Raw genomic sequence first — 19,543 nt, 5'->3', positions numbered from 1 at the left:
ATGACTTATCTTGGTATGCAGCTGGGGGCGTCCCACAAGTCCCCCTCTATTTGGAACCCTATTTTGGAAAAAGTCGATCGGAAGCTAGCTGAGTGGAAGAAGTTGTATTTGTCGAAAGGAGGTAGGTTGACATTGCTTAAAAGCACACTATCCAGCCTTCCTACATATTTTTTTATCTCTATTCACCATCCCTACACATGTGGCAAACAAAATTGAGAAGCTCCAAAGGGATTTCTTGTGGGGAGACTCTAAGACTCATTTATTGGGATGGGATAAGGTGTGTCTGCCTATTGCTAATGGTGGCCTGGGTATTAGAAAATTAACCACTTTTAATAAAGCCTTGCTAGGAAAGTGGCTTTGGCGTTTTGGGAACGAGGAGAATAGGCTTTGGAGGAGGGTGGTAGCTTTGAAATTTGGGGAAGAATGGGGGGGGGAGGGGTGGACCTCTAAGTTGGGAAGGGGTGCTCATGGTTGTGGTTTGTGGAGAAGTATCAGGAAAGGCTGGGAAATTCTCAACAAAAATGTCCAGTATAAGGTTGGGGTGGGGGATAGAGTGAAATTTTGGACAGACAAGGTGTGGAGATCTTTCTCTCCAACTGGCTTTTCCAGTCTTGTACAATTTTGCTGCAAATAGAGAGGCTTCTGTAGAAGCATCTTTGATATGTCAAGGAGCAAGGGATGGGAGAACTTGGGATGTTCGTTTCAATCGAGGTCCTAATGATTGGGAGGCAGATGTGGTGGTTGATTTCTTTCGACTCTTGGCAGCCTATTTACCTACAGGGACTGATGGTGATCGGTTGAGATGGAGGTTGACAAAAAACGGGGATTTTACTATCCGCTCATTTTATCATAAGTTACATGGCTCTACTTCCGTTGTTTTTCCATGAAAAGGTATTTGGAAGGTTAAGGCTCCCCGGCGTGTCTCTTTCTTTGTTTGGACAGCAGCTTGGGATAGGATCCTCACGGGTGATAACTTACGGCTTAGAGGCTTTGATTTTGTTGACTGGTGCATTATGTGCCGTTGCTGTGGTGAGACAGTGGATCATTTGTTGTTACATTGTGGAAAGGCTTATCGACTGTGGTGTTTTGTCTATCAGATTTTTGGCATTTCATGGGTCCCCTCATGTACGGTGTCAGGCTTTCTTTTTAGTTGGTGGAATTGGTTGGGGAAGCATTCATCTTACATTTGGAACTTAGTTCCGTTGTGTTTGATGTGGTGTATTTGGAAGGAATGCAATCGGCGGACGTTTGAGGATTTGGATAGGTCTGAGGACCAAATGCTTGCTCTCTTTTCTAGTTCCCTGTTTGACTGGGCTAAAGCTTGGGGACTCACATCTAGTGACTCTCTTCCTCTTTTCCTTAACTCTCTTTCTTCGTAATTATTGTTTTTGTGTTTTTGTTTTTTGTTGTATTATTGCTGGTGTTTTTTGCATCTAGCTGTTTTTAATATATTTTTTCTTACCTATCAAAAAAAAGATAAAAGCTTCCTCACAAAAAGTACCAGGTTTAATTCGACTCACACAAACGAAAAATAGAATAAAACACTTCAGCCTACAAATCAGACCAACCCCTTTTACGACTAGGTTGGTTGACTTGGTTCAGTTCAGCTATTTGATGCTTTGACTTTGATCCTTGATTATGGAATAATGACCATTTCTGTGTTAATTGATTCCTGGATTCTGATCCAACTTGATCTGAATTTGTAGCTCCCTTTCTTTTTGATCCACCAAAATAACAACAAAAAAGTCCCATAAGGTAGGAGATGAACTTTGACAGCTTGGACTATCAACTTTCCTAAAACAATCTATTACACATTGCATACATATCACATATGGGGGCTAGGGAAAAGGTTCTGTGCGCTTTTGAGGAACATCCCATATGGTAGATAATGCTTTTGTCCATTAATGGTTCTGACTGATTTGTGTGTCATGCTGATGCAGGAAGAAAAGGAGCACACTAAACTAATTGCATTACAAGTGCCCCAAAAGTTTCCTTTGCATCACCTACACCAGGGTTAAAGCATCAGAAATTTTTTAGGACAAAACTGATGCATATACACGAGAAATACATAATGGATACCTACTAGACTATTGAGGTAAAAGATCAGCCCTTCATTTTTGTCTTCATTTAGTGTGCCTTTTCTTGAACCTAAAGTAGCCCTCCATTGTTTATCAACTGACATGCTAAAAATAACATGGACTGTGGTTTGGAGCTGATACATATTTATAATGCTAGGAAACTGAGACCCACATGATCATATCTTTGTTATGTCGAATTTTGAAATATTTTTGGCACTATGATCGTTGCCAATATGTTAATTGATCCAACTTGTTAATATGTGTTAATTGATTCATGTATTCTGATCCAGCTTGTTCTGAATGTGTAGCTTCCTTTCCTTTTTGATCCACCAAAATAACAACAAAAAAAGTTGCGTATGGTATGCGATGAACTTTGACAGCTTGGACTCTCAGCTTTCCCCCAAAAAAAAAAATCTATTATACATTGCGTACATATCACACATGGGGCCAGGGAAAAGATTATGTGCGATTTTGAGTAACATCCCATATGGTAGATAATGCTTTTGTCCATTAATGGCATGACCTCTGACTGATTGTTGTGTCATGCAGGAAGAAAAGGAGCACGCTAAACTAATTGCATTACAAGTGCCCCAAAAGTTTCCTTTGCATCACCTACATCAGGATTAAAGCATCAGAAAAATTTTAGGACAAAACCGATGCATATATGCGAGAAATACATAATGGATACATACTAGACTATTGAGGTAAAAGATCAGCCCTTCATTGTTGTCTTCACTTTGTGTGCTTTTTCTTGAACCTAAAGTAGCCCTTCATTGTTTGTCAACTGACATGCTAAAAATTACATGTACTGTGGCTTGGAGCTGATTCATATCTATACTGCTAGGAAACTGAGACCTACATAATCATATCTTTGTTATGTTAAATTTTGAAATATTTTTGGCACTATGGTCATTATCATTGTTTTCATTATTATTGTTGTCATCACAACCACCATTATCATTATTTGTACTCAGTTTTTCTTCATATTTTTGCAGATTGATGACTATGAATAAAACCAGGCAGACTGCCCTTGGATATCTACTCTGAAGAGCTAAAAATTGAACTTTGAATTGATTTATTAGCTTGTTGGTAAGGTCAGTTAAGTCGACATTACAGTGTAGACATTTGGAATGCATTCCCCCATCCTCTCAAGTGGTGTATTTGGAGAGAGAGATGCTTAGAGTTTCGAAATGTGGAAACTTCAGTTTTGGACTTGAAACTCTCATTCCATGGACCTTTGTTTGAGTGGATGGCAGACATGAGCAGTATCTTTGAGTAGCATGATCTTTGTAATTTTCTTTCAAACTGTTGGCGAATCTCTTGTATTCTTCTTTTGTACTAGGGTAGTTGGGTTATGCTACTTTTGTGCTCTCTTAGTGAATCATTTACTTGGGTACTTGGCTTTGTTTGCATTCCAAATCACTAATTTCACACCACTTACTCAGCTTCTATTAAAGTAATCAATTTTGGAGTTTGGACAATAATGCAAAAATTATGCTAAATATTTTTTCTGCAATACTAATTATAAGTTATCCTACATTGTCCAGAATGAGGGAAATATTTGCATCGTCTGTATAGTACAGATTTCAATCATAAATGGAGGAAATGATGACAAAAATTGTGTTTAATTTGTAAATTAGTTTTTATTTTTATTTTTTATTATTTTTATTATTAAGCTGTAAGTTGATGTCTGCACTCTACAAGGTTTCTCAGCTAAACTTGTTTTGGCCAAGAGTTCAAGCTCTCGAAGGTAACAGGATGAGGACTTTTTGTTGTTTTGATAAGTGATGTAGGACATGGTTTAATATTTAATTTTTGTAATTATTTAATTTTAGTATTTTTATGTAATTTTTGTTATTTTAGGTTTATGTTATTTATCTTCTTCTTTTTAGGTGTCTTTAACATTATTTAGTCAAATTAGGGTTTTATATGTTTTCATAGTTGTCTTAGGGTTTTTAGTTGTCCTATGTTTTGTTTTTACTATTTAAACGTAGTGTCTATTTGAGATTTACTTATTTTGCTGAAATTGAAAACTTTTGGTTGAAAGTACTGTAGATAAATGTAAAAGTTAATTGAAATAGTTCAGTGGGTTTTATAAATTGTACCAAAAAGTGCAGTGAAACACATGAATAGTAACAAAAATAAGCTGAATAGTAAAATAAGTTGGCAAAAATAATTTTTGCCAAACGCACACATTATAGCCTTCAAAGGCAATTCAATTTTTATTTTATTATTAATAAAATACTTAGAAACTACTAGTTTAGTTTATGTCCATTAAAGAGAGCATTGTGTACGTTTTTTTCAAGCTTCTGCAACATCAGTTGGTATCAGAGTCTTGACATACCTTGGTTTGATGGCTAATCGGTGAGACGATGACCACCACAACAACGACGTCGACAACACAGTCCACACTAGGGTTGATTTCCTCAAGTTTCGTGAAGAGGCTCGTGATGAGAATCAACAATTTCGTGAAAAGAGTCCGTAAATTATAGGCGAAATTAAGCAAATAATTGCTAGTTTCTTACTGGGAAATCATCTCACAACAACAATGATCAATATATTCAAAGACATACTCTTAACTACAAGAAAATTTCATTCTTTGATCGAGAGATGTGTAAATTGGATTTTATTGATTGGCTTCTTGATTTGGAAGAGTATTTTAATTTTTGGAAGATATGTGATGAAGAAAGAGTACGGCTTGCATCTAATAAATTGGACAATGAAGCATAGGAATGGTGGGAAGGCATTCAAATCAATAGAAAGCGGTGAGGTAAGCATTCAATCTGCTCTTGACAAGGAATGAAAAAGGTATTAATTGATTTATGGTTTCCTAATGCATATTATGATATACTAGATTATACAATTGTTGATTATAAATATGTATATTTATATGAAAAGCAATATGTTCAAAACATGAGAGGTCAACCACAAAACCAAAATAATCACAGCCAAGTCCATGTGTCAAGTAAAGGAAAGGGTTTGAGGGTTGAGAAGAAGCAACCTATTTCTAAAGAAAAGTTTGAAGTGGTTAAAAAAGATCAAGACTTGCAACAAGTTATTGAATTGAAGATTGAAGATATCACTTGTCAAAAGTTTGATGAAGATTTTATTGAGAATATTGTGGAAGAACCAATTGAGGTTAAACATGGTAATGAGTCCATCTTCCACAACCCCCAAGTTTCAGTTGATTGTTGAGGATGACTACACAATATGTTGATTTTCCTGGAGTAGAAAATTTTAATTTTATTATCAACCCTTTGTTGATTGATGTTGCAAATAAATTGAAGGTAGATAAAAAGAAATTTTATGCTACACCTTATGAAGAATTCAAGTTTCAAAACCGGATCAAGTTATTAAAACGTTCAAAATATTTGTTTATTTGGAGTAGAAGATTTCAGATTTCCACCATCAACTCGAGGATGAGTTTGTTTCAAGTGGAGGGAAGGGTTTGATGTAGGACACGATTTAATATTTAATTTTTGTAATTATTTAATTTTAGTATTTTTATGTAATTTTGGTTATTTTAGGTTTAAGTTATTTATTTCCTTCTTTTTAGGTGCTTTTAATGTTGTTTAGTCAAATTAGGGTTTTATATTCTTTCGTAGCCGCCTTTTAAGGGTTTCTAGTTGCCCTAGGTTTTGTTTTTTCTATTTAAACGCATTGTACCCTCTAAAGGCAATTCAGTTTTTATTTTATTATTAATAAAATACAGACTTTTTGTCGAATTCTTTCTTTGGTAGATTCCAGTATATCATCTCGTGGATTCAAAGAACCTCTCGTAGATTCGAAATTTACTACCCAGAAACTAATAGTTTAGTTTCTTTCCATCAAAGAGAGTATCGTGTGTGTTTTTTTCAAGCTTTCGAGACATCAGTAAGTGACAAAAAATTTTCGTTAGAAAGAGGAGAAACATTGGACTTAGTACCAAAAGCACTAGAGGATTCATACAAAGATGGTTACACATTATTTTATTTTATTTTGGTAAACAAAGATGGTTACACATTATTTTATTTTATTTTGGTAAACAAAGATGGTTACACATTTAGCTCAATAGAATAGAAACCAGCTCTATACCATTGGAATTCAGTTGAGACTGAGATTCATATGACCACATAGAAGAAAGGTACTAAACCTGTGGGAAATTTTGGATTGTTCCTCACGATGATATATAGGGTATAATATGTCTTTTTCGATATGATGGCTACAGCAGATTTGGATTTTGGTGTTGGGAGAATCAGGCTTGGCTGATCCTTTTCATCATTTTTATAAAGAACACCCACCAAAAAAAAAAAAAAAAAGACTTACTATTCATACCAAAAGTCTCAGACTCACAACCATGTGCATTTTAGAGAAACGCGGCAACCTCTTCATCCTAACACTCATCGATGATGATCACGGGCACCGTCTCGGCCTACACCTCATCGTCTCTCTCCTCTTCGCTCTCTCCCAAGTCAACACCAAATCCATCAATGGCAGCTCTGCTCTCATCACCGTCACTTGCGGCAAGTTCTTCTGTAACGGCATCGAGGTCCTTTGGGGCCAACTCTCTGCCCGCCTCCGCCTCCACCAAATGGTTGAATCCTTCAGATCAGTCGTCGTCGCCCTCCTCTCCCTCCCCATCCTAACCAATGCCACTGTCTCCGGCCATGCCGCTGCCAGCGGAGTCGTCCTCACTCTCGGACACGACTACGTCCTCATGAGGCACGATCGTGGCTTTCTGTACATGAGCGAGGTCGATCTAGCGATGACATTACTTCTCGACTCTGGTGAGGTCCAAGGGGGTGGTTGCTGGTAGAGTGGTATGATTTGATCTTGTTAGAAATACTGAATGATTGTATTGTATTTCATAATCAAAGAATATACATGAGTGCCTTTATATAGGAGGCGTATGTGTGCAGTACAAGTAAGCTTATGTGTGCGGTACAAGTAATGTATAGTACAATTACAAGTGTGCTATACAAGTAAACTAGTTGGGCCTAAAGCCTATAACATAATATACGTTAACAGCCCCCTTCAAACTCAAGGTGGATGTGAGACCAGCTTAAGGTTGTCAACCAAATCACGAGTGCGTCCCTTAGGAAGTGACTTGGTGAAGATATCTGCAAGTTAATCTTTAGAGGAGACGGAGAAAATTTTGAGAGCATTATGGACAAGATGATAACGGATAAAATGACAATCAATCTCGATGTGTTTAGTCCGTTCATGGAAGACATCATTGTGAGCAATATGAATGGCACTCTGGTTGTCACAATAAAGGGGAGTAGCAGAGGATGTGGATACACCCAAATCCTTAAGAAGCCATCGTAGCCAAAGGAGCTTAGATGTGGTATCAGCAAGAGCACGATATTCTGCTTCAATACTGGAGCAGGCCACTAAAATTTGTTTCTTACTTCGCCAAGAAATCAAAGAAGAACCAAGGAGAGAGCAATAACCTGTAGTGGACCTGCGATTAGTGGGATCTCCTGCCCAATCAGCATCAGAGAATGCATGAAGTACAAGAGGATACTTAGCTGAGTAGAAAAGGCCATGGAAAAGAGTGCCCTTCAGGTATCGAAGAATGCGCAGAATAGCAGCATAGTGAGTTGATCATGGAGTAGACAGATACTGGCTCACCTGATGAACAACATAAGAGATGTCTGGACGAGTAACTGTGAGATAAACTAGGCTGCTAACCAATCGTCTGTAAAGAGAAGGATTCGACAATGGTTTCCCCCCCGAGGGTGTCAAATGCGCATTAAACTCAACTGGACTGTCAATAGTTTTGTTGTCAGTGAATCCAGCTCGAGACAAAAGGTCAGAAGCATCCTTAGTTTGAGTAATATAAAGACTATCTATGGAATGAGTAATTTCAAGACTTAAGAAATAGTTAAGATTTCCAAGATCTTTCATCTCAAACTGTTGACTGAGAAAATCCTTGAGTTCTTGAATGTCACTGAGGTCATCACCAGTTATGATCATATCATCCACATATAGAAGAAGCAAAATGGTGCCTTTATCAGTACGACGAAGAAATAAGGCAGAATCATATGGACTGGCAGTGTAACCTAAGCGAAAGATAGTGGAGCTGAACTTGGCAAACCAAGTTCGTGGAGCTTGTTTAAGGCCATAAAGAGCACGTCAAAGGTGACAAACCTTATTTGATTCAACAAAGAGACCAGGAGGAGGTTGCATATAGACTTTTTCACTTAGATCCCCATTAAGGAAGGCATTTTTAACATCTATCTGAAAAAGATCTCATTTAATAGCAGCAGCAACAGCTAAGAGGGCACGAACAAATGAGATATGAGCCACTGAAGCAAAGGTCTCTTCATAATCAATTCCATACTCTTATGTAAAACTTTTTGCAACAAGATGAGCCTTGTAGCGCTTAATGAACCCATCAGAGCGAGTCTTGATCTTATAGATCCACTTACAGCCAACCATAGACTGTCCAGGAGGGAGAGTGACCAGATCCCAAGTATGGTTCTTGGTTAATGCATCAAGTTCCTCTTTCATTGCAATCTGCCATAAAGGGTCAGTGGAGGCCTCACGATAGGTCTGAGGCTCGTGAAGAGTAGCAAGGGCAGTGTAACAATGATAGTCAAATAAATATGCAGGAATGGATCTTACCCGGGTTGAATAGCGAGGTGAAATGTCTTGTGGAGGATCTTCAGGCGGAGTAGGAGCAGGGGACCTAGGCTCAAGGAGAGGTAGCTCGTCATCAACCTGTCTATAAGAAGCATAGAAAATATCTAGAGAGAAGTCCAAAGGAGGATCAAAAGTATTTGTAGAAGGAACAGGAGACTTATCTGGAAAGATTTCTAAAACAGAGGAGGTAATCAAGGAAGAACGAAAGTGAGAAAGTTCAACAAATAATCGGTGTTCCCAAAAGAAAACATTATGAGAAACACAAAGACGATGAGAGACAAGATCATAACATCTATACCCTTTTTGAGCTTCGCCATAACCAAGAAAACAACAAAGTCTAGATCGAGGCTCAAGTTTGTTGTGCTCATGAGGTTGAAGAAGAATGAAACAGGTAGATCCAAAGGAGTGAAGGTGATAATAGTCAGGGGGTGACCCAAACAGACGCTCATACGGAGTTTGATTATGGATGACAGTGCTTGGAATGCGATTAATCGTATGAACAGCATGAAGAGCAGCTTCACCCCAAAATGGGGCAGGAACTTTGGTAGAAAGAAGAAGAGCACGAACAGTGTCAAGAATATGACGAAGTTTTCTTTCGGCTCGACCATTTTGCTGAGAGGTACCTGGACAAGTTAGATGATGTATAGTGCCGTAGGAATGTAATAGAGCTTGAAACGCATATTGAGTATATTCAAGAGCATTATCAAATCGAAAGTTTTGATACATTTGGAGAATTGTGTTTCAACAATTTTTGCAAAGTTGCTGTATATTGGTAAAATTTCAGAACAAGATTTCATAGAAAAGATCCAACTATAACGAGAATAATTATCAATAAAAACAACAAAATATCGAGATCCACCAATACTAGCAACAGGAGAAGGTCCCCAAACATCAAAATGAATTAACTCAAAAATACTATTAGAAATGGATTCATTGTTATTGAAAGGCAAAGCTAGCTGTTTTCTTAACTGACATGAAGTACAATCAAAATTGTCTTTGGACACAGAACCCAATAGACCCTTAGAAGCTAACTGTTGTACCCGAAAAGATGGTGCATGACCAAGACAAGAATGCCAAAGTGCGAGAGATGGTAAGGAAGAAAATGTAGCAGTAATAGAAACATGAGTAACAAGTGGAAGATGAAGATTGTCCACGGGAAACATACGCCAAACTCTAGGACCGGTCCCAAGCTCTTGGCTCGTCCTTGGATCCTGCATAATACACCTAGAATAGTAAAAAATAAAGTGATAACCTAGTTCAACTAATTGTCCCATAGAGCACAAATTATAGGATAGGTCAGGTACTTGGAAGACTCCAGGAACGGAAAGGTTAGAGGTTGAAACAAAACCTAGACTATTCCCATGCATGGTGGAACCATCAGCTATATGAATATTTAGAGGATGTGGTGCAGGGTCAAGTTTGGAGAATAAGGACGAGTGAGGTGTTATGTGATTGCAACAGGCAGAATCAAAAAGCCAAGTTTGAGACTTACCGAGTAGAACAGAGAGAGCAGTGGAAAGAGATGCATTACCAGCCATATGAACAGCCTGAGCTATGATCTCCTGCAGTTCAGCGGGGGAGAGGTTGGTAGTGGATTCAAAAGATTGGGACTCAGCTGAAATGGAAGCCATCGGCGGAGTAGGCTCAGTGTTAGCAACAACAACAGTAGATTTGTTGCGACGGTAACAAGTCTCAATGGTGTGGCCAGGATGCTTGCAATAATTGTAGAACTTTTTGTTGGTCTGCTTGCAACGATTACTAGATCTAGAGGAATCACCTGATTGCTGAGGTTGCTTTATGAGTGGAGCAGAAGGAGTAATAGCCAAAACATTGAACTTATTTTGAGCTTGAAGGGTTGCAAGACGAGCTTCTTCTCTAACAAACTCTTTCACAGCAGTATCAAGAGAGGGAGCAGGATTGCGATTTAGGAGCTGACCTCGAATGGGCTCAAAGTCCTTGTGAAGTGACATCAGGAATTTATAGAGGCGAAATTCATCTCTAATGGAAGCATATTGCTAAGCATCCTTTGAGCATACCCAAGTTGGATCAGAAAGGTCAATTTGGTCCCAAATGAAGCGAAGCTGATCATAGTAGTCATTGATGGATTGCCCTGGTTCTTACCTGAGTTGATGCAATTCAACCACTAATTGATATTTCATGGATCCGAGAGTAGTAGAGTACCTTTTGGCCAACATATCCCATGTTGATTTTGCATCATCAAAGCTGCCCAACAAATTAGAGATGGAGGGAATGGAAGTGTTCCGAATCCATGTGAGGATCATGTGGTTGTGACTCTCCCATTCAATCATGTGACCAAGGAAGGCAGCATCTTCTTCACTTGCTCCCTTGACAGGCATGGTGACTGCACCAGTACAGTAATGCTAGAGCATGCGACCCTTAAGAAAACTGCGCATAACTTGAGACCAAGATAAGTAATTCTTGTTCCCCTCCAATATAGTATTGATGGGGCGAGTAAGAAAAACATCCTTTTTGTCCATTTAGAGACACAATATGCAAAAATAGATTGCAAAAATGAAATCTACGCGAAAAACTGGGTAAGGAGAACCTAGACTGCAAAAGTCAACCATGGAGAAAAGTCAACGGTCGGTCAAAGGCAATGGTCAATGGTAAACGTGGTCAATGGTCAGCAGATGACATCACCAAGATGACATGGCGCTGACGTCAGCATGAACTGAGGACGGCGTGTGTGGCGCGTGGGGTGCTGACGCAGAATCTTCAGGCGGCATGTGAGGGTGCATGCCGTCTCCGATGACTGCGAGGCTTTCACCGATGGGTAGATCATTTCAAGACGATCTCAGTGATACCTCCAGAAATGTGATCGGAGCAATATTCACGGCGGGATGACACATGCAGTGATTTGTGCGGTGTTGGACTCATCAACGACAACGACTGCAGGTCCGGAACCCAAAGACAATGGCTGGAAGACGTCGGAGGTTCAACGGTGAGACGCTGCGGTGACTGTTGTGATGGCGGAAACGATGTTGAGAGTGGAGTAATACCAATGAAGACAAGACTGCTAAGAAAAGGTCAGAGCAGTGGCTCTGATACAATGTTAGAAATACTGAATGATTGTATTATATTTCATAATCAAAGAATATATATATGAGTGCCTTTATATAGGAGGCGTATGTGTGTAGTACAAGTAAGCATATGTGTGTGGTACAAGTAAAGTATAGTACAAGTACAAGTGTGCTATACAAGTAAACTAGTTGGGCCTAAAGCCCATAACATAATATACGTTAACAGATCTTAATGGCTAGCTATGGAGTCTCTCCCTCATAGCCAAATTAGCTCACTAGTTTAATATTTTGACTGCTTTTACTATGTATATAGATGTGAAAACATGTGACCTTATTTGGAGAGCACATAATCAGAGGATGAGCTTTGCTAGCAAGAAATTCCAAACATGTAAAGTAAACAAGAGTAATTGTTATCAGATGCTAGAACACCAAGTAAAATGGCTTGCTTTGTATTTGATCAGGCTAGAGACTAGCGGCAAATGTCTGATTGGGATGCACTTAACTCAGTTACCTAGTTTATTGTTTATTTTTTATTATTTGCAGGTTTCACGAGAGTCACTTACAAAAGGTTAGATAAGTTATTCTCAAACAAATACCAAATCTAAAACACTTGGTTTCACAAGACTACACAAGCATTCCCATGCAATTTAGGTTGATAATTGAGCATTGGCACATCTCGCTAATTATGGTGTTCGCATTGTGGTACGATGCGATTTAGCCAAAACTATAACTACACTGCATTTTATTTTTGCAGTTACATGTGTGGTGCAGTGTATAAGATGCGGTTTGAACGGTTTGAAACCGGTATATTTTTCAAATTTTTGGTTTTTCCTACCCAGCCCAAAATTGATTTTTTCCTTTGTTTTTGGCCAAATTTTAAACTAATGAGTTAGTTTTTCTTTATTTTGGGTTGGGTTTCCTAATCAACACTTGCTAGGTTGGTTTGGGCCAGCCCAAAACTTTGTTTTCGAGAACTATAATACACTTGGTATATAACAAAAATTAAACATATATCGCTATCTTAGCCCATAATACACCTACTATATAAAAATTCAACATATATCAATAATATCACTATCTCAAATTCTCAGGTATGCATCAAACATTTAAATGAAGTCAAGTAGTTTGAACAACGTATAGTGGCAAGCAACTTAAATGTTTTAGCTGTCAAAATCTAATGCTCTTCACTTTCAATCAAGAATATGAAGTAAAGAGTTTATGTGAAACACCAAGTACAAAGAAAAAAAGAATTACCTAGACTCAAAGCAATGCTAGTCATGCCTACTAATTTCAAGTTTCAATTATCAAAACCATAATTTAAACAAGTCTAAAGTAAAGCATGAAATGAATTACAAATCCAAAACAAGTATTAATTGTAAACCCAACAACAAATTGTTTAAATGAACATGAACGCAACAAAAAAAAAGGGTCTGTCCATCCAATGCTATATGCAACAAGTATTAAACTATTAATAATGTATATTTGATATTATAATAGTTTAATACCCAAGCAGCTAGCTGCTAGGTTTATTAAATTATTATTTTTTGAACTAGGGTTATTAAACTATTAACAATATATATCTATATATATATATATATATATATTAATATATAAAGAGGGTGCTGTGTAGTGCAGTAAGGGTATGCCATTTTGTGAGGGACTTGCTGTGGTTTTTGTGGTTTAATGAACACCCCTTTCAACCTTTCAAGGGCAGTTAACTCACCTTCAAACTTTTTTTTTCCCTTTTTCTTAAGTTGGTAAGTTTACATTGTACTATTAATGTAAGATTTAGATTGTAAACTAATACATTGTACACATTTGCATAAAAGTATACAATATTGTACATATTTGTTTAATCTACAATTTAATATTATATTGATAGTACAATGTAAACACATAACTTTCGATGAAAAACACCCAATACATATCCTTTAGAAATGCATCACATAATTGGCATTGTTTTGGATCAACATCCAGTAGATTATATTATTTATTTGCTGTCATTTGTTTTATTTTCTAGACATGGGTAATTGGCCATCATACATGCATTTTCTGTTAGTTAAGAAAGTATATAGAAATATATATACTACCAAAATTATGTATTATAGGAACATGATTATTCATTTAATTTTATCTCAAAGATGAGTATTTTGAACTCATTACAAGACTAAATTACATGTTTTAAGTTTGTTAATTTTCTTATTATTCATGCTCGAACTTATTTATAAAATACTTAATTAACTTTTTTTTTTTTTTTCATATATAGTAAATATTATGACTAAACTTTTTTTTATTCCTTCACAAATCTAGCAAATAAATAGAAACTAAATTATAATTGAAATTATATTATTTAAATTAATTAGATAAAATAAATTTGGAGCTAGCCTCATGAAACTTTTGGTTGTATTAAAAGATTGCAAATGCGTAATATTAGTGAACAAACGTGTAAATTTCAAACTGGAATGATTGGAAAATTATAACACTAACCCCCCCCCCCCCCCAAAAAAAAATCGTGCACGTGCTCCAATGTTAGTCTATACTACAATTTAAGAAGCTTCGTCTATTTAGAATTGACAGTTTGTTGGTTCAAAAATACCTTTATATTCTAAGTTTAAATAGAGACAAAACTAACATGGTAAAAATACATCTCAAATTTCCAAATACAATATTACCTACAAAATATGACAACTTTTCCGTTGGTTTTCAAATTCAATTTGAACTACAAATTTATTCTGTTTACAAATTTTTTTTTTTTTTAACAAATTGTTTAGCAGACCCACTAAGTCACTAGCTCCTAAACTCAAGTTGTCATTCACCGGTTTTTTTTTTGTTTTTTTTATTTCTAAATCCCATGTTTTAGGGTAATGGATATATATATTAATTAATTAATTAAAACAAATACTATCCTTATTTTCTTATCCTTATCACTATCCAAAATTTTGGATAACTGTCATTTTTTATTTTTCATTTTTCAAAATAAAATGTTTGAATAATTGTCATTTTTTTTTCAATTGCTAGAGACACAAAGAATTTTACAATTTTTTTTACAAAATGTTGATGTGGCGTGGTCTACATTTGTTTTTAAATTTTTTTTTTTTGTATTTTTATTTATCAAAATGATATTTGTATTTTTTGTGGTAGGCATGAATTGGGCTTGTCTATATCAGTCAAAATATCATGTAATTTTCAAATTTGTAAGCACATTAGTATGATCAAATTATTACACCCCTCTTATTGTCTTTCTTATTTGTGTATGAAATAGAACACTTTTAAATATTACAATTTTTTAGAAGTAAAATTATTGAAATATTGGAGAAAACTAACAAAATACTGCAGTAACTTGGCAACATTTTCTTTGGATCAAACAAGAGGGGTTGTGAATGTTCTGAATTCTGATATTGTATTTCTTATTTCTTTATCTTTAAATGAAATATTTAAAAGAAACTGTATATATAATTGGGCAACAATTTTATTAACGGAATTTCCCACCGCGAGTTACCAAACCATTTGGGAATGTCATATCACATGTGCAGATTTTTCTGTTTTATTAGAGATATATGACTTAGATTTTTTTAATTTTAAATTTAATTTTTAATTTTTAATTTTTTTTAACAGAATCTAAAACACAACAGCCTAATTATACACACTTTTTAGGGGAGAGAAAATTATAAAAATCTTAAACACTAAATTTTTTTTTTTTATATCAACAAAAATTATAGAAAAGTGTACAATCCTCTTATTCTAAAAGTGGCAAAACGTGAAGTTACAAAAACATTAGCCATTTTAAAATATTCGTATCAGCTCGTGCAAAATTTTTTTGTTTATTTTAGTATAAAAACTTACTTTTTCTATTTTATTTACTCACTTTTCAAAACTCTCCACATCAAATTATCTATTTTGCATTACATTTCATTAAAAATATTAATTTTTCTTTATTTTTTTAATTGTTTCTCTTTCTTCACACACAACAACCATTATTCACTCTCTTCTTTCATTCTCGGGACATGTAAAGAAAGAATAAAAAAATTGAGTGCAAAATGAATAGTGTCAACACAAATTTATACTGTTACTGTAGCAATTCAACATCAATCCTAACTTGTTATCCATTTATGGCTAAATTGAGATTACTTGGCCTAACTTTTTTCCAAAACCAAGTAATAGGTTTTGTTTAGTGTTTACTACCCCATGTAAAAGGAGAGTGCTTTGCTTTATACTTAGCTTTCAAAAGTAAGCAAAGTATTGAGGCATGCTGACCAAAGCTGTTGAGATATAGCGCGAGATCAAATAATGCAATAGATACAACTTGTTTTACAACAAATTTTATAATTGTTAAAGTGGTTGACTTGAGTGATGGACACAATTGACACTCGTAAATTCATTGATTTTTCTCCACTACTCACAAAATCACTTCAGTAAATATGAAATTTTTCATGTGTATATATATACTGTAGGGACCTAGGGTTGATAACCAAGATTGGCACAGGTAACCAAGACTGACCCAGGTAATCGAGATTGGCCTCTGTTGGGGTAGGCCCAACCCTGTGACAAAATTACAAGGGTATATGATCGGCACTTGGGAGAAACCTACCATATTTGGGCTGGGTTAGGCCCAACACCGACTAGTAGGCTAAGAATAGCCGATGAGAGAGTAGTTAGGACCCAAGTCGGTCCCCCGAGCACAGTTAGTGCCTTAAGGAAATCTGCTAATGATCACTATTCGGCGTTAGGTACTAGTTTCAAGAGAATCCTTAGAAGGAATCAATTTTCTTGAGATTCTGGGCAGAAATGGAATTGCGTGGGAATTGACACAAAAGTAATGATTTGGTTTCCCACTATGGGGAGACTATAAAAGGAAAGATAAGATGAATGGAATGGGGGTTGGCAAACGAAGAGAAGGGTGAAAGATAAGGAGAGAAAAAACGGGAGAGAGGGAGGGTAAATCAGAGAGAGTTAGGATTGGGCTTGTGACAAAAAAGGTGAGAGGATTGGGCTGTCAAGGCAGCGTTTGAGGCATCATCTAGTAGGAGTGCAAGGAAACCCAAAGAAAATAGATTGTATTATTTTGCCAATTCATGTTTGGCTAATCTGATAGATAAAAACTATTCGTTAGAGCCAAACACAAGTAGCAAGAAGACAACATATATAAAGTTTTCTTTCATATCTTATTGGCTCATCCATTGCATTTGCAAAGGTGAGTGGATATGGCAATAACCAGCCTCACCCTCAGCATGTGCAACACTTGGCTTCGGAGCTCAGCCCCACCATCTCTACCTCCGCCTCGGCTAAAGGTTTGTTGCTACTCTTCTATTCAGTTCTCTGATCACAAAATCTTGACACACATTCACAATTCGGGTGTCATAGCTTGCCTTCGTGCCAATAGGTCTCTCTTTCTAATACTTTATCTAGAGACTGTATTGTTGTCTTATACTCTTATTTATGGCTTAGTTACTGTATTTGTTTTCTCCTGTTTTCTCCTTTTGGATAGCGCAGAGCTGGCACTAAAAGCTGCACGTGCTGCACTTAGTGGTGGCATCTCAGTTGTGAGTCTTTTCTTTTTTACAAATTTTTCTTTCATCTCTTTCATAAATTGAACTAGAGTTTCATGTAAAGTAATATGTTGAGTTACTTTGTAGAATCATGACTTCTAAGACCCAACTTTTACTATATAAATATTAACTAAGTGTGCGTTTGGATATAGTTTATTTTGTTGAAAACTGAAAACAATAAAATAATATTTTTTAATTACTGTTCATTAGAGAGAATACTGTGCATCCCATGAACAGTGCACCAGACGCTGGACTAAGAGAAAAAAAAAAAAAAAAGGCTTGAAACTCGGACATGCAATACAAACAGACCTTAAGTAGCTTTTATTATCTAAAAAGTTGATTCAGTTGCACTGTTTTGGACAGTCTAGAAGAACTTATTGCACCCACATTGCTTATCCCTCAATCTATGAATTGTGACTAGCTAGATTCTTGCCATTGCTTAAGGTCTATTGTAATTTATAATGTTGGACAATTTTTTCATTGTTGATGGGGGAAATTTTCGCTTTTATGTTAATCGTTTTATAAAGAGATACACTGATAATTTATTCTTTTTTTTTTTTTTTTGATAATCACTGATAATTTATTCTTATTCTGTAATTAGTTGCAGTCTGTATTATACCAACAATGGTTTCTGATTTGGTTTTTTTTTTTTTTTTTACTATGTAGCTGGAGATTGTGATGTCCACCCGAGGTGTATTTGAGGTTGTTTAGAAATGCACTCTTTCCAATTCTTAACTGCAATTGGCTGCTTGGCTTGATACTTGAGAGTTAATTTGCTTTCTTTCTCTTTTGCATAAGGTGCAAGAGCATCCTACTTCGACCTTAGAAGTAATTATCCTCCTAGCTCTTCTTGAATTTATTGATTTATCATTTATGTTCGAATTAACTTTGCTTAACAAAAGTCCTTGACAAATTCTACTTGTGGGCATAGTTATATATAAATGATCTATGGACACAAAGTCCGTTACTTGTTTGGAAGGACATTAGACTGGTGTTTCTCACTGGTTGGATATTATATGAAGAAGTAAGCTTGGTTTATAGCAATTCACGATGAATTGATTCGCTTTTACTTACAAGTTATCCGAGAAAATGCCAGAATAATTGGCCCCTTTTTAATACATCTTTTGGCACATTAGATATAAATTTAAGTAGAAGCAATTGTGAGTGTGCAATCTGGTTTTGGATGCATATGTATAGGTTTATCTGTTGAGAATTGTCTGACATGTCATAGATAGATATCAATAGAGAGCCCATTTTTTATTTTACTATCTATCAAATTGGATAGGTCATATCTGCCAGAAGGCCAGTCAAAACTATCTTAAAAAGGACTTTAAATGTTTTTACCATTCCATATGCGAATTATAGAAGTCAAAGAAAGGTTCCAGATATGTCTATATAAGGATTGTTCTGCAAGAGTTTTCTCACTTCTGAAAATATCAAGTATGCTGCAGGTTGGTACTGTCTTAAATGTTGAGGATGCCATAAATGCAATAAATGCTGGAGCCAAATTTCTTATCAGTCCTACAGTGGTGAAAGTATGCGCTTTAAATTCTAAATTCTCATTCAGTTTGGGATCATAATACATTAGTTCTTTCTTTTTCCTTTCTAGTGCTCGTAATGATTCTTGTAGCTTTCTATCTTGAATTAAAACGTGAACAAACCTGTTAGGAGACATCATTAATACCCCTTCCTCTGTTTACACTAAACGTGCTCATTGGCTGTCGTGACATTATGGTTGATGCCCAATGTGGTGAAGTTTTGTACATACCTGGTGGAATGACCCCAACAGAAGTAAGGACATCTTTTAAAACTTAAGCTCTCTTTCATTTCTAAGCTTTTACAGATTTTTTTTAGAATTTTTCCTTAAGCACTTGACTTCTTATAATGTTTATCTTGTTGGGCACTTCTATTTTAGAGTGATTTGTTTTCTAGCATTCTGTTTGAGATTTGAAACTTTTGAGCTATATTCCTTGGAAAGAAAACTTAAAACCTGATTGTGATTTACAGATATTGTCTGCATATGACTCTGGTGCCAAAATTGTCAAGGTAAGTCTTGACATGTTTAATGATGTTTAAGATGGAGCAGTTCATATGGTAGTCATTGTCCAATTCCATATGAATTCCGTGTATCATAGACAAATGGATATTAGTATGAAAGATAATTATTTATTTGATTATCCTGTTTGCACCGGGAAATTATTATGTAGTCCAGGACTACAAGGTCAGCTTGCTGACCTTGTAATCCCAGCCA

General features: G+C 36.0%; 2 protein-coding genes across 14 annotated transcripts in view; both read left to right on the top strand.

Annotated features, from left to right (window-relative positions):
- The window catches only part of LOC126723447 (uncharacterized), a 103,435-nt gene that overhangs the window by 54,971 nt on the left and 28,921 nt on the right, over window positions 1-19,543 (top strand). For 4 of the 13 annotated variants that reach the window (XM_050426852.1, XM_050426848.1, XM_050426854.1 and 1 more), the window contains one exon: window positions 2,628-2,716. The exons of 1 other annotated variant lie outside the window; for it this stretch is intronic. Coding sequence is in view for 2 of the 12 variants with exons in the window: in XM_050426843.1 (XP_050282800.1) it covers window positions 1,941-1,965 (25 nt within the window). In the remaining 10 variants the exon portion in view is untranslated. Of the gene's footprint in view, window positions 1-1,849; window positions 2,096-2,627; window positions 2,783-3,073; window positions 3,498-19,543 lie in introns of those variants that run through there. 8 more of the 13 variants (XM_050426855.1, XM_050426842.1, XM_050426845.1 and 5 more) reach the window with 4 other exon arrangements.
- The window catches only part of LOC126723450 (enoyl-CoA delta isomerase 2, peroxisomal-like), a 37,501-nt gene continuing 24,372 nt past the window's right edge, over window positions 6,415-19,543 (top strand). Inside the window, exon 1 of the mRNA XM_050426862.1 lies at window positions 6,415-6,810. Within this exon, the coding sequence (XP_050282819.1) occupies window positions 6,415-6,810 (396 nt within the window). The remainder of the gene's footprint in view (window positions 6,811-19,543) is intronic.

Source organism: Quercus robur, chromosome 4, assembly GCF_932294415.1.
Source record: "Quercus robur chromosome 4, dhQueRobu3.1, whole genome shotgun sequence".
NCBI lineage: Eukaryota > Viridiplantae > Streptophyta > Magnoliopsida > Fagales > Fagaceae > Quercus > Quercus robur.
This window is presented reverse-complemented; position numbering and strand designations above follow the sequence as displayed.